Source organism: Callithrix jacchus, chromosome 12, assembly GCF_049354715.1.
Source record: "Callithrix jacchus isolate 240 chromosome 12, calJac240_pri, whole genome shotgun sequence".
In the NCBI taxonomy this organism is placed as follows: Eukaryota; Metazoa; Chordata; class Mammalia; order Primates; family Cebidae; genus Callithrix; species Callithrix jacchus.
This window is the reverse complement of record NC_133513.1, coordinates 103,177,611-103,193,938: the sequence shown is the minus strand read 5'-3', so window position 1 is coordinate 103,193,938 and position 16,328 is coordinate 103,177,611. Positions and strand designations below refer to the sequence as shown.

Genomic DNA, 16,328 nt, shown 5'->3' with positions numbered 1-16,328 from the left:
TCTTAAAAGCACACAAAATAGGCAGTGAAAACCATTTCAGATATGCTCTTCCTGCCAAGGAATCCTAAATTAGTCAGATGATGTACCAAGAGAACACTGCCTAGCCCACAGTCATAAAGATTATTCCTACGTTTTGTTCTAATACAAGGCAGACCAAAATCATCTGTCAAAATATCCATGTAAAATGGGGACATGATATGCCGTACAGAAAAAAATAAAAAATGTTACATTCATTATGGTACCCAAGCAATTGGAATAAACAGAACTAATACATCAAAAATTCTAACATGAAGAATTTGAAATTTTTTACGGTATTCTTGTCTACAAGTATAAATAAATCTTTTCCTTGTAAAAATGCTTACCATTTTCAAGTCATAGGATGAGAAAGGAATAAAAATCACACAAGGAGAACATAAACTCCATCAGATAAACTGTTCTCCTTCACAAAATTACCTATCCTTATCTTAGTGTACTGTATGATATCTTAAAGAACTAAAAGAGTCCATACACTTCTAAAAAAGTAGGATAAATTCTGGCATGGTAAAAATCCTTTAAGGTGTTCTCACTGATCAAGTTTTCTCATATAATTTATGTATATTTTAAGAATTCATTGAATTTTCTATTTGCCTGTTATAAAATTCTTTTATTATATGTCCACTGAACTCTCTCAAGAGTATATCTTCATCACTTTTCACTGAAGTCATTATAATGCAGTAATACATTGATTATAAATCTACTATCACATACCATTTTTCATTCAATGAATTTTTACTAAATGGGTGCTATGTGCTAGGGTAAATAAGACAAAGTCCGGGCCTTCCTGAAACTTATATTTTAGTGAAAGAAGTCGGACAGCATAAATGAATAATTCCGACAGATGTAAATGTTAAGGTGACATAAAAAGTAACATGATAGAGTATGACCAGGAGGTGATTATCATTCTCTAAGCAGATGACCTGAGAGCTGAGAACTAAATAATGATAAAGACCTATAGCAAGGGCTTTCCAAACAAAAGGAACAGCAAGTGCAAAAGCCGTAAGATGGAAATGATCATGCTGTGTTTAAGGAAAAGAAAGGAAGCAATGTCAGCAGGGCTACAGGAGATATGGGACAGAGTGGTGCATTTTGTAGGCCACAGATTTTATCTAATTGTAGTGAGAAGCCAGTGGAGGATTGTAAACAGAGAAATGACTCAATTTGATATATTCTTTGAGAAGATCACTTTTTCTCCTTGCTGCAGTAAAGGCACTGAGAGAAGATCCCTTTTATGGCTATTTGAAGAATGAAATGTAAGGAGATATTTGTAGTAGCAATTAACAGAAAATAATACTTTTTCTTTACATTGTTTCTTATACCTTTGTTTTCCTTTCTGTTCCCAATTCTTTTTACTATATGGACTACTTCAAAAGCGTTCAAACTAGTCTCCCTGCTTCTACGGCTAGATTGCACTTTTTTTTAAGGGTTTGTACATGCCAATCTCTTTGCTTCAAAAGCCTCAAAACTTCACCACTGCCAATAAAATAAAATCCAAATTCCCTGACATTCAGTAACATTCCACAGTCAAACCACCTTTCCAGCCTCATCTCCCACTACTAATCTGATAGACTCTACTATTTAACTCAATATGGTCTACTCACTCCTTCCTGAACAGAGCTTATGATACTACCTTCCTGCTTCCACAGTTTTACTCACATTGACTACTTTCCTTATTCTTTTCTTATATTCAAATCCTCTCTCTTCTTCACAGCTCAGTATACATTCTCCTTAATTACCCAGAGTAGTAAGTTTTGGCTATGACCCACAGTATTTTATATCATGATCCAGTATACACGTTTCACAATTCCATATTTACTACATGCAGTGCAGCACTTTGGTATTTTCTTCAATTTCTTTTTCAAAGTGACTCACTAAATGATCACATAGACCACTAATGAGTTTCAATTTTCAGTATGAAAAATACTATTAGTGTATCTTTCTAGACATTTGCTGGTCACTTAACTAGATCATAATACCGATAGATGAAATGTAAACACCAAACTACAATGTCCTTAACCTTAAGAATAGAATAGGATATCTTATATTTCATTTGATTTATCATGATGCTACACACAGTATTAATCGTTGAAGAAAAAGACTGATATCAACCATAGCTCTCATATTCATGATAAAAAACAATCATGATTAGAACTATTTTGTGTTCATATCCATCTTGAATATGTACATCAAATTGTAGCTGTGATGATAAAATGGCCAGTTTTTGACACTTTGACTCAAACTTTCTGCCTTTCTCCCTTACAGAATTATCTAACCGCCTTGCATAGTGGAGAAACACCGTAAGAACTCTATAAATGCTAATTTTCATTTTTCCCTGGGAGGTATGTGAAAGTCCCTATATGGAGGACACCTATTACCATTCACTAGACATCTTCTCTTTTGTTAATAAATACCTAGTCACTTCTGCTCTGCCTAGGAAAACATTATTGGTCCAGTGTTCTCTTTTGCCTCTTCTAGCTTTGCCAATGTTGTAGTAAGGATAAGCTTTTTTGTTTTGATGGAACAAAAATCTACTTAAGGTTAAATGGCCTCTCCTGTAGTCAGCACTAAGGTTCTTGACCATCATCAGAGTCCTGTTAAAGTTGTTGATTCTTTTTTAAGACAGAGTCTTGCTGTCGCCCAGGCTGGAATGCAGTGGCACAATCCTGGCTCACTGAAATTCTCAGGTTCGAGGTTCAAGCAATTCTTGTACCTCAGCCTCCCAAGAAGCTGGGATTACAGGCATGTGCCACCATGCCCAGCTAATTTTTGTATTTTTAGTAGAGACGAGGTTTCACCTCGTTGAATGGCTCTTGAACTCCTGGCCTCAAGCAATCTGCCTACCTTGGCCTCCCAAAGTGCTGGGATTACAGGCATGAGGCACCATGCCTGGCCAAAATTGTTGATTCTTTCTAAAACATCATCAGCAATTTGAATTAAGAAAATGAAAAAACAATGAGGCAATCTAAAATCTATACTGAGACTGTATTGATACTGCCTGTATCAAGTTGGCAAAGGACCCAACTTGTAAGATAAGCCAATGGGCAAAGTAAATTCTTAATTCTTTAATCTCAAAGTCTCATTAAGTTTACCACAAGATGATTCACACAGGATTCTGAGGAATGCAGAACATCTGAAGTACTTTACTTCCCCCTCCATCTCCTAGGCCTATTATGACCTGTTGTGGCCCTAGTGGGCTAGGGTTGGTATACAGGTAACAAATGCTCTGAACCACCCAGAGCAGACTCAGTATAACAAACAAGGATTTAGCCAGAAATCAGCTCCCAAGATCTATCCGAGAAAAAAATCTGAATTTTTCTATCAGTCCTGAAACTACCTAGAGCTCCCCAATGGGCTATAGGAATCCTGGGATAATTGTGGATCAAAACAAACTACTGTGGGCCTGCCAATACCCAATCTCCACCACTAGGTTTCCCCCTGAGATCTGGTCATACAAATCTCAACATTTGGTGGCTATTATCTCCTCAAGGCCAAATGCCAGGGCTTCAACAATCTTAGGGCTTTGTTTGAGATAGCTATCTGGAATTACTTAGCCATTCACCAGCAATTAAAAATAACCCACTCCAAATTTCACTGCATTTGCTCCAATAAAAAAATACTAACTCAGAGCAGCTTATATCCAAGATTTCAGAACCATGCTAAAAAGGAAAAAAGCAATTTGACATGAATATGTTATATAAAGTGGCAAATTTTAAAGAATATTAATTACTTCAGAAATGTCTTTTCAGAAGGAAGACAAAATTAAATTGATCTTTTGATAGTTACTGTCTTTATATAACATCACACTCAAAAGTAGATCAAAAGTAAAGCCAAAATTCTATTTATTTTAAAGGATGCCAAAGCTAGATTAACTTTTCTTTCTTTAACACATCAAATAAAAAAGAGGCCTTGGTAAAAAGGACTATTAAACAGAACTAGATGGGAGCCTTAAAATGTAAAAACAATATAGGCTTAGATTTTAAAAATATTCCTGTACCACCTTCTTGCTAAAACACCTCCCCTATCCTATGTCTACCAGTATTTTTCTTTTTTGCCAGACTGCCACTGGTCACTTTTCAGAAGTGGGGTACAGATTATTATTCTAAAATTGAGTTTTATTTTTATTGATAAAAATTCCTTTTAAAAACAAATATATCTTGGAAAAGTTAATTCTATATCATTTTTCAATGAAGACTTAGGGAATAGAGAGAGGAAGGGAGAAAAAGGAGTAAAGAGAGAAGGGAAGAAATAATTTGAGAAATAAACAATGTCTATTAGTCCTTTGGGCATTTCCAAGGCTATTACTAGAAGACAATGAGGAAATGATGCCTTAACAGAGGACGAGGAAATCATGTCTTAACAGAAGTAAGGTAGGGTAAGAAACCAGTCTTAAAGTCTTATATCTAAGGAACAAACTACCTTAATTGGAGATGGTACACAGCCCAGGTAATAAAAACTACATGTGTTATACTTGTGCCACAGCTAGATGCTAGATTAAACAACTTACATGGCATACCAAAGTAATACTACGGGGGTGCATGTATCGTCTGTGAGGGTTTTTAAAAACGTTATCAGTAAGTCAAAATAATCTGCAAAATGCATTCAACAAAATTGAATCAAATATTTTTAAAGATCCATACCAAATAGTTACTAAAAAGAGTCTCTACTCCAGTGTTAATGGTGTTTTGTGAGGTTTCCAATGAGGGTCCCCCAGGGACCACATTCAAACGAAATAATTATAAAAGCCACATTTTATCAATATTTACGCATGGGCCCAAAATATACTTAGAGTAAATAAACTTCAATTTAAGGTTTTATTTTTAGGATCCTCAGAACTGTCATTTCTTAGTCTTCTTTGCAATGTTTAAAAGAGCCAGATACGTCCTACCTTTATCCATCCAGATCTTTAATAAACCAGAAATAAACGGCAAAAAAAGAGATTCTTTAAAATGAAGGAGTTTCTACCACTAACTAGCAAAATGTCTTTGACTAGACCATTCAACTTTGAGCTCCAGTTTTATCCTTCACTCAGTATTACAGCCATTGTCTCCTGTTCGCACATCAAATGCTAGGCACTGAGGATACAAAATTGAGCAAAATGGAATCTTTGCATTTGGGGCATAGTCATTTGGCAAAAAGAGACACATGAACAAATAATTACAATGCTACCTATTCAGTCTTACAACAGGAGACATGAATACAGCATTGTGCAAACAAAGTAGTAAAAGGCACTGAGTTTGCCTAAAAGACTATGCTAAGCCTTTTCCAAGGGATTTGACATTTAAACTTATTTTCAATGAGGCAGTTAGGTTAACCAATCTATTTTTCGTTAAACAGATGACAAAAAGTTGAAGGTCATGAAATCTTGTCAAAAACAGCTGGTGCATATAATTTCAGTTTGTTATTCATTTAACCTCTCAGCTGGACGTGGTGGCTCACGCCTATAATCCCAGCATTTTGGGAGGCTAAGGCAAGTGGATCACAAGGGCAAGAGATCAAGACCATCCTGGACAACATGATGAAACCCCAGCTCTACTAAAATACAAAAAAATTGGCTGGGTGTGGTGGTGAGCGCCTGTAGTCCCAGCTACTTGGGAGGCTGAGGCAAGAGAATTGCCTGAACCTGGTACGCAGAGGTTGCAGTGAGCCAAGACCGTGTCACTGCACTCCAGCCTGGCAACAGAGCAAAACTCTGTCGCAAAAAAAAAAAAAAAAAAGATTAAATTTTTTTTTTTTTTTTAAAGACAGGGTCTCTCTCTATCACACAGTCTGGAGTACAGCGGCATGATCATGGCTCACTGCAACCTAGGAACTCGTGGGCTCAAGTGATCCTCTTCCCTTAGCCTCCTGAGTAGCTGGGACTGCATACCACCACACCCAGCAAAATTTTATTTATTTTTTTTGTAGAGATGGAGAGCTTCTCACTTTGCTGCCCAGGCTTGTCTTGAACTCTTTGCTTCAAGCAATCCTCCCACCTGGGTCTTCAGAAGTGTTGGGATTACAAGCATGAGCCACCATGCCTGGCAGAGAGAGATTAATCTAATCTCTATACCAAAAGGAGAATATTTTACTCCTACAATTCTTATGTTTTCTTCTAAACTTGTCCTCTTCTTATATTTCTTTTCTCAATTAATAATAATATCATCTAAGACTCAACTGTCCGTAGCTAACTAATCACCAGTTTCTATAGACTCCATTTCATACTCTACTTTGTCTACTTCTGTCTCAATGGCCACCATCATCTCTTACCTAGATTACTGCAATAGCCTTCAAAAGGGTCTTTATGCCTCTGGTATCCCTTCTCCCAACCAACCAATTCTTCAAACTATAACCAAAATGATATTTCCAAGACACAGGCTTATCATACGATAACCCGCCTTAAAATTATGTAACTGCTCCACATGGGTCTCAGGAAAAATCTAAACACTTTGGCATGGTAGACAAGACTCTTCAACACCTGGCATGCTTTACCTTATGTTACAATCTTTTATATTCATACTGAACCTTTTGCAGTTTCCTCAGTATACACTGCTCACTCACCATCCTCTGCAGAACCTTCTAAGACTCCCTTTAAAAAGGAAATCAGGTGATCTTCCAAAATGATCTTTCAGTATCCTCTAGTACCTTCTGCTTCTCCATTACCATACTTACCACATTATATACTACTTTAAGTACCTGTCTCTCCCTTACAAAGTTCTGAATTCCTTAAGGACAAAAACTATCTCAAATATTCTTGTATTTCCTATGTAAAGCATTCTGGCTGTCTGGTACTGACATATAGCTCATGTTTGATAAATAGTTCTTGAATACCTGAATAAATGAATGAACAAATTACAAAGAAAGAAAAATTCAGTGCCCTCCATTCTGTGATGTTTATTACCTACTCTTTAGAAATCCTACCCTTTAGCAAAACCACATTTAAACCATCCACTTGTAAAAATTAATTTGTTTTCAGAGACAGAAATAAAAGCTACACCCTAAACTCAAATTCAAATAAGCTTTGAAAATGTATTTACGTCTTCTAGTTTAGCTGGTATAAGCTTACTATTTAAGTCATTTTTCGGAGAAAAAAAAAAAAAACACATATATATCAGACTCACAATAGGCTACACATCTGAAAAGTAAAATTACAACTATATAAGTATGATTACATTATTTTCACAGGTAAAATGGTGAGTTTGCTTTTAAACATAAGTGAAAGCTGCACCTCATCACAGACTCACCGATTCTTTTCCAGCTCATTGTGAGTAGATCTAAAAGAAAAAAAAAAAAAAAAAAAAAACACATTAGCCATGCTTTGTTGCTAAAGGTACAGAACGACGAATTAGTTACTGCTATCCCATAACCAGTGAATTTATTTAACAATGCAATATATAGTCAGACTTCTACAAGCTCACTCATCAAGAGGAAATAGTCTACATTCATTAGGATTGTTTATTCAAATATAGTATTTTCAGTTAACTCTAAATATTCTGAAACTGGAGTTTCATTGTTATTTTAATAAAAGTAATAGTAGCACATGTTCTCCCTACTTCTAGCATCCTAGATTTTGTTGGTTATATAAGAAATTTTAAACATAATACTGTTTTTGTTTAAAAAGATGAAACAAGTGTGTGTACTTCCATGTCTACTCTATCTCCATCTACCCACTCCTAAACAGAGAAAAAAAAGTTTTGGCTAGCATAGAAGCTGAAAAAGGCTTGCCTTACTGCTAAGTGATACAGGCAAATCCAAGTCTTCCCACCTTATTTTGTGAAACAAAAACAAGAAAAAGTCATACATAAAGAAAAATATTAATATAAAGAAAAGATATATTAATAAAATCAAGAAATATGTTTTACAAGACTGAATAATTTGAAATGCTAGCAATGGTTGTTGTTTTGTTTTGGTGACTTTTTTTCATTTTGCTTCTCATTATTTATTTTAAATGATACCATTCATTGAACAAGCATAGCATCTGCTAAACAGTGGGCTAAGCAGTTAACATATTTTATCCCTAAAACAACCTTTGTTTTATAAACAAGAATACTGAAGCTCAGAAAAGTCAAGAAATATACTCCTGTCCCAAGAGTATGAAGTGGCAGCCATGATTTATACCTAGGTCTATCTTAACAACCTCAAAATCTTCACCATTCAGTGAGAGCAATACTGAATAGAGGTTAAGGGCACAGACTCTAAGCCCAAACTGCTTAAGGAAGTTTAAATACTGTAAGGTCTCAGTAAAGTCCCTTCATTTCTCTGTGCTTGGTTTCCTCACCTATGAAATAGGAAAAATAGCAGTATTTGCCTCATATGGTTGTTATAAGGGTTAACAAGTTTACACCGAATAGCAAAATATAATAAACTCCAAAGTTACCTACTATCAGTATTACATTATACTAGCTCCCTGGAATTAACATGTGTTACTTTTACAATAACTTTACATTAAAAGCAACAGGAATTTTATAAAGGACAATTTAAATTCCTGTCACTAGAACTAAAACTTTATTTTGTAGATTCCGGTTAATGTCAAATGCTTAAAGAATATTGACTGCTTTAATATGATTATTTCAATGAATATCTAATAATCAGATTCTCAACCCTTAAAATTAAGAGTGCTTTTGCTGGCCGCATAATTTGTGTAAATTTTACTCACTATCTTAGCTCAAAGGCCAAAAGACTTCTTTGAGTTACTGTCTCCTGTCCACTTTTTGCTTCATGAGTAATTTCATAAAGTTCAAGAGATCTGAGATGAAAAAGACTGATGTTCATTTAAAAAATATTATCTTAACAAAAGAACTTCTCCCTTGAGGGAAGCAAAAAGAGTTTTAGGATGTTTCAAGAATCCAGATAGAAGAAACTATAAAAGCCTAGTCAGAAATCCTAGTTTAACAGACTCAGAGCTCAAAATTCAATTAATTATAACCACAGCCCTTATCACCACAAAAGTATTTATTTAAAGTTCTGTTAATCTTTGTTTGAATTAAATGTTAAAGTAAATCAGTCAAGTCAGAAGAAGGAAAAGGCCTATTTAAAGCGGTTTAGAAGAAAATATATCACTCAAAATTTAAATAAATCATCAATAATAAGATCCCCCACCCCCACTCGTGAGCAAGTTTTGGTTTAATTGCCTCTCCCTGAGAAGAAAACTAAAAACAAAACAAAACAAAAAGATAATGCACATATAACACACTACAGTAAGTAATGAATGAAAACATTATATTTAGAGAAGAGTAGACTATTTACCATAAACTCATTCTAAACAGTCTGGCAATCCCACTGACAGCTATCAATGCAAGAGATAATATACTTGACAATAACCAATTGTTGAATTCCAATATTATATTGAACCTATTATTAAAGCTAGCTCCAAAAGAACATAATCTGACCCACTGCTGTGAACAAAATTAAAACAGCAGGTTCTTCCTGCCTCTGTCAAACAGACATTTCTTATTTATCCTTTTTTAAAGAAAATGATAGCTAAGATTATGAAACTTTTCACCAAACCAGGAAATGCATGCCACATTTAATTATACCACCAGCAAAATTTAACAAGATTTTCAAAAAACAAGAAGCACAAATGATCATAAATATACAAATTGTTAACATGTTGCCATGTTCTTCCAATTTTTTTAAAAAAAGGCATCAATAGTGTTTACTCCTGTTTTGATGGGTTTTTACCTGTAACTTCAAGTCGACAAATAACCGAGCACCCTCAGTGTTCAAGGCTGTCTTACACTACAGGAAATCAAAGACAGTCTCCAGTTGGTAAATTAAGATATGTTTAGGAATAATTATAACTGAAGGCAAAATAAATATACAAAGAAAGGTACAAAGTATTGCAGGAGTTCAAAAGAGACAGTTTACTTCCAAATGGCACGGTAAGAAAAGCTTTAGAAAAAGGTGGCATTTGGTCTAAGGCTTAAATGATAGGTGCATTTGCTACTAGAAGAATCTGAAGGTGTAACTCTGGGACAAGTTATTTAACCTCCCTGGTTTACAGTTTCCTCATCTGTAAAACTGGAGTATTACACATGCCTTGGCCAGGTTACTATGAGAATTAGAGAAAAATACGTAAAAGCATCTAGCTCATAATATTTAATAGATGCTAGCTACTGTTAGTATTTTTGTTATTTTTGAAAAAGACTAAAAGTATACTACCCAAAATGTTATTAACTATACTATATGGGACAAAAAATTGATAGGTTCTCAATAACACTTTGAATTAGCCTGGAACTAATCAAGCAAACAACCACCATAATGATGGAAAGAGAAACTGAAGGAAAAAATAGGTGACTGAAGCTACTTGACCATTTAGTCAGCTGTGAGGACAGTACAAGGTTTAGGTTTAGTGTATCACAGAGAGAAAGATAACCTAATTATATATACACAGAGAAAGTAATCCAGACAGTACAGGCAATAAACAAGTAATTAAACATATCACACACTAGCACATTCACAAACAGCCTCTTCGCTTCTCTGAGCTATGTGTCCAACCAGGCCCTTCCAATAATGTTCCATTGAAATATTCAATTATGATAAATTCCCTGTGTAAGGCTGAGATGTTCAGAATAACCCATCTGTGTAGCCCACTTTTCTTCTCCCAATAAAATGTACCTCCAAGAACAAACACTTATGAACTGTCTTCCTTTCAGACCACTTTACCCTGAATACTTCCAAGGATAGAGAAAAAGAAATTTCTATCATTTTATCATAGAATCACAGGTAATCTTTTTCACAAACAGCATCCCTTTAAGAGAGACATCCTAATGTATTCCCTATTTGAATGGGAATCATTATCTGTGAACTGTGACTACCTTAACCAGACATGTGACTTTTCATTGACTATGACATCGTTTCATTGACTACAACATAGCTCCAATACATAAACTTGTGATTATTTAGAGTATAGTTTGGTGGCAGTCAAAGAAATGGGGCACAGAGTTGAAACTATACAAAATGGTAGTTTGGCACAAGAGCAGTACCAACATGGAAAGAAAATAAAAACCCCCATTCCAGAATTTCAATACTCTCTTCTAGCAAAAGAAAAGACCTCTAACTTTGCTGAATTAATGAGCCAACCCCTACTTTAACATTTTCATTTCACTTACTTTCTAATCCTAAAATGCCTCACAGACATTGCCCTCCACACAATGAAAAGAACACATTCTATGCAGCTAAATTATAACTGGTATCCTAAAGCTTACAATTCTTATACATTTACGTATAGAGCAAGAAAAACAGAAAATTTTAGCTATAGTAGAGCAGGTATCTCTCAAGGATATACCAAAGGGTTGAGATTGAAAATATACTGAGATTAGTGGAATGGTAAAAGTTCTATTTATATTTATTATTACTCTTCTTTTAAGATGGTAGTTTTGTGCATTTGTTTCCATCAAAAAGTACATCTCTTTAAAAACCATTAGACAGTACATTTGGAATACTGCAAACTTGTAGAAGAAAATGCCTCTTAAGAAATGTAATGCTTCTTCCTTAACAATAACAAAACCATTACCACCACAATAACTAAGCCCACAAAAAGCAAGTATCTAAACAGGATGCACAACAATAACTACAATCAATAACCTTTTTTCTTAAAACTTAGATATCAAAGCTGGATTCGTAAGGTTTTTTATGACTAAGTATTTCCATTTATAGGCATATACCAACCCAATATATGTTTACATGTTTACCGAAGAACATATAAAAGAATGCTCATATAGAACCCTTCATACTAGCCCCAAACTGGAAACATTCATCAATAGTAGAATGGATAAACAAATTGTGAAATATTCATATAATGTAATATTATACAGCAATGAGAATAAACTACAACTATTAGGCGATATAATATAATCCAAGTTATATTAGGCAGTAACATGGATTAATCTACACAATTTCAACATAATGTTGAATGAAAAAAGCCAGACACACACAAAAAATACACACTACATAAACTCCATTCACATAAAGTTCAAAATTGGCAAAACTAAATTATGATATAAAAAGTTGGAATTAAAAAAAGAAAGTTGGAATTGCAGTTAACTTGGGGAAGGGGTGACAGTGACTGGAAAAATCAGGAGAGGGCCTTCTAAGATTTGTAATATTCTACTTTGCTTTTGTAAAAATTCATTGAGCTATTCACAGGATTTGTATGCTTTTTTGTATGTATATTTTACTTTGGTAAACAGGAAGAAAACTTTTAATAGCATACAAACTGAATTCTTTAAAGATCAATTTTTACTTCAAATATAGCAAACACCCTAATATCAGTCCTTGACAAATCTTTTGGCATACTACATAAACATCTCAAAGAAATGTGCTTTGTAAAGGATAATTTTTAACAAATCTAAAATAACTGAAATCATACAGAGTAAGGTCTCCAAACACAGTGAAATTTAATTCGAAATCAGCAACAGTAAGCTAATTAGAAAAATTCCAATATTTGGAACATAAATCACAACTCAAAGAACAAATTGCAGAGAAATTAGAAAATATTCTGAACTTAATGACACAACATATCAAAAGTTGTTGAATGTAGCTAAAGCAGTGCTTAAACACAACTGTTTAGCTTTAAATCCTTCTATTGGGAGGGTAGTGTCCAAAATCAATGATCCATGATTCCATCTTAAGAAAACAGAAAAAGGAACAAACTAAACTGGAAGAAGTTGAGCAATGGTTCTCAATAGTGAGCAGTTTTGCCCACCAAGACATCTGACAATGTCTGGAGATATTCTGGTTATCACGACGAGGAGGTGGCTACTAGCATTTTGTGAAGAGATGCTAGGGATGCTGCTTAAACATTCTATGATGCACAAAACAGAATTATCTGACCCCAAATGTTAAGAATGCTAAGGCTGAGAAACTCTGAAGTAGAGAAATATAATAAAAACTAAGGACAGGAATGAAAGAAATAGAAAATGAGAAATAGTGAATATCAGTAAAATCAAAAGCTGACTTAGGCCAGGCACGGTGGCTCATGCTGGTAATCCAGCACTTTGGGAGGCCAAGGCAGGTGGATCACCTAAGGTCAGGAGTTCAAGACCAGCCTGGCCAACATGGAGAAACCCCATGTCTACTACAAATACAAAAAAATCAGCCAGGCATGGTGGCGGGTGTCTATAATCCCAGCAACTTGGGAGGCTGAGGCAGGAGAATCACTTGAACCCAGAAGGCAGAGGTTGCAGTGAGTTGAGATCGTGCCATTGCACTCCAGCCTGGGCAATAAGAGCAAAACTCTGTCTCTTTAAAAAAAAAAAAAAAAAAAGAGGTAACTTAAAAAAAAAATCAATATATTGATAAACTACCTCTAAGGCTGATGAAGAATAAAAGACAAAAATTACAATACAAAAATAGTATCAAGAGTGTGTATCATTAGAGATTCTACATACATCATACATTAAAAATATAAGAAAATATTATGAAAAACTATGCCAGTAATTGTCCACATCATCTAAATTTGATAACTTAGATGCTATGAACAAATTTCATGAAAGATATAAATGATCAAAACTGACTCAAGAAGAAACAGAAACTGTGAATTGCCTTTCATCTATTAAAGAGATTGAATTCATAATTTTAAAAAAAACAAAAACAACAAAAAAACAACCTTCCCACAAAGAAAACTCCAGGCCTGTAAGTTCTTCGTTGGCAAATTTTACCAAGGACTTAAGGAATAAATAAAACCAATCCTACATAAAATCTGTGAAAAAATAAAGATACAGGAAACACTTTCCGAATCATTTTATGAGACCAATATAAGCTGATACCAAAACCTGACAAAGAAATTACACAGAAAACAAAGACTAACATCTCTCATGAACATAGACACAAAAATTAGAACAAAATGTTACCAAATTGAACCCAATATTATATAGAAAGTACCCTAGTTCCCGGGACAGAATTCTAAAACCTTGAAATTTTCTGAGTAATTAGGAGTATCTTCATTATTCATGGTGGGCCTTTGGACCACACCTGAGTTTATGCTAAACAGAGATAACTCAGAACAGGGGCTGATCACATGAGAAAGACCAACCATGTGATTAGAAGTTTGGGGCTTTGAGTCACTGATACTGGCCCAACCACCAGGGAGAGAAGTAATGGGGACTGACAACCATATAACCAATGACTGAATCATGCTTATGTAGTAATACTCCAATAAAAACTCTGGAGCCTGAAACTTGGGTAAGCTTCTTGGGTTGGTAAACACAACAATGTGCCAGGAGAGTAACGCATCCCGATTCCATGGAAACAGCACAGAAGCCATACGTCCAGGTTCTTCCCAGACCTCACTCTGTGTCTCTGCATTTGGATGGTCCTCATCTATACTATTTATAATAAAATTTCTAATTATAAATATAGCAGCTGGGCATGGTAGCACATGCCTATATTCTTAGCTACTTGAGAGGCTGAGGCAGAAGGACGGCCTTGAGCCCAGGAGTTTGAGGTTGCAGTGAGCTGTGTTCTTCCCACTGCACTCTACTCATATAGCAGTTTCCTGAGTTATAAGTAGTTCTAGCAAATTATCAAACCTGAAGGTTTTTTGTAGGTGATTAATAATAAACAGTACTACACCGTGTTTAATTTGGAAACATCATTCCTTTGGGGAACATCTGCTCTCATGTACTTTTAAAAAAATCTTCATTTCTGACATATGATTAATCTGCTGAGTACAAGACAGTACAATTATCATCTTCTATAGCAAGAAAAGCTTCTTATTTAGAAATATGAAGGCAGACAACAGAAGAAGCTGCTAAATTATTGCAAGTGGTGGCCTCTAGGAAACAGAAATTGGATGGAGAGAGATGGCACACGGAGATGTTATTTTTCTTTATAAGCTATTTAGTATTGACTTTTAAAACTCTGCATATATTACTTTTGCAAAATGTTAAGAATTTAAAATTACTATTTCACCCTGTAGCAGCAGAAATTAAGAAGCATCTTATACATTCTAAAGTTAAACATTATTTGTAAAATAGTACTTCTTTGGTAAGGGAGCAACACTAGAAACTACAGAGAATTCTGAAGGTTAAAATAACTACTCTCAAACATATTCTCAAAGTTAAAAAAGACATTAAGATAAACCAGTAATTATCTAGACTACTTCACTGGTTAACAAAAAATTCTATTATAGAGCAATATTTTTAAAAAAAAAAAACCTTTAAAAGCAGAGAAAATATCAACAATTTCCTAACCTGACTTCCAAATGGTAATTATTTTAAGAAAGAGTCAGGCATGAAATAAACATTCAGTAAATAATTGTTGGGGGAAAAAATGAATGGTACCATAGATGTATGACACCTGCATCTATGGGGGGGAACTGAGTATATTAATAATAACATAAAAATTAGGAGCAACTTCAAAAAATAGGCTTGATATTATGGGTAATGCTGTTAATGATGGCACCATTGACTGCAGAAAATATAAAAATAAACTAACAAAAAACTGCATGTTTACATTTCATCAGCACTATAAAATCAGACTAAAAATGGGATCTAGAAATACACTTTGTCAAAGCATACCATCAAACCTCTTTGATTAGATTAGTATCTAGAAAACTGTCCACACTGAAGAAATGACAAAGAATCATGCTATATTCAAAAGGAGGCAATGTTTGTTTTATTTGTAAGGAGAAATCCAGAAGAGAAAGCTTTCTTCCAGTCAACAGTATTGCCTGATTACAATGATGCATATATTGCTTAAAATCCAGCTTGACAATAAAGTCAAACACCATCTATAGCTATAAGGCTTAAGCAGTCACCATCTCTAAGCCACATGTGCTCTAATCATAAAATGAGTGATAATATTTTGTCTTCATAAAACAGAGAACTGTACTGATGAATTCCCTTTCCACATTTTGTGATCTTCTACATCATATATTCAAAATTTGGATGAGAATGGCTTTCATCATAGGAACAAAAACAGCTGTCCTCCTGACTTACAAGGTATGATCATACAAGTCTCCTTCAAATAATACTTCTGTAGAGGAATATAACCTTAAGAAACCCAGCAATAGCAAACTTACACTTCAAGGAAGCATTTAAAGGAAAGCCTGAGTTTTTTTTAAGGCATATAAGTACTTGTTGGGAATTTTTCATTTAACTTAATTTTGGAAGAAGACAGACTATCACAAAACACATTGCGCTGAATATGTTAATCACTCAAAATGCAGAAAATACTGAAGAATAAAAACAACATCATTAAGAGTTAACCTGTCATATCTACATTTTTGTCCCGAAACTTTGGGAGTTTTCGATGGGACAAAGATCCAGAAACTGTTTTTTAATATTAAAAAATGTTAAAAACACAGAATAGTA

General features: G+C 34.5%; 1 protein-coding gene across 11 annotated transcripts in view; it reads right to left on the bottom strand.

The window, feature by feature from the left end:
* Nucleotides 1–16,328, bottom strand: part of MXI1 (MAX interactor 1, dimerization protein) — a 75,052-nt gene that overhangs the window by 33,458 nt on the left and 25,266 nt on the right. For all 11 annotated transcript variants that reach the window (XM_002756588.6, XM_054243308.2, XM_078346475.1 and 8 more), the window contains exon 3: nucleotides 7,257–7,286. In XM_002756588.6, coding sequence (XP_002756634.1) covers nucleotides 7,257–7,286 — 30 coding nt within the window. The remainder of the gene's footprint in view (nucleotides 1–7,256; nucleotides 7,287–16,328) is intronic.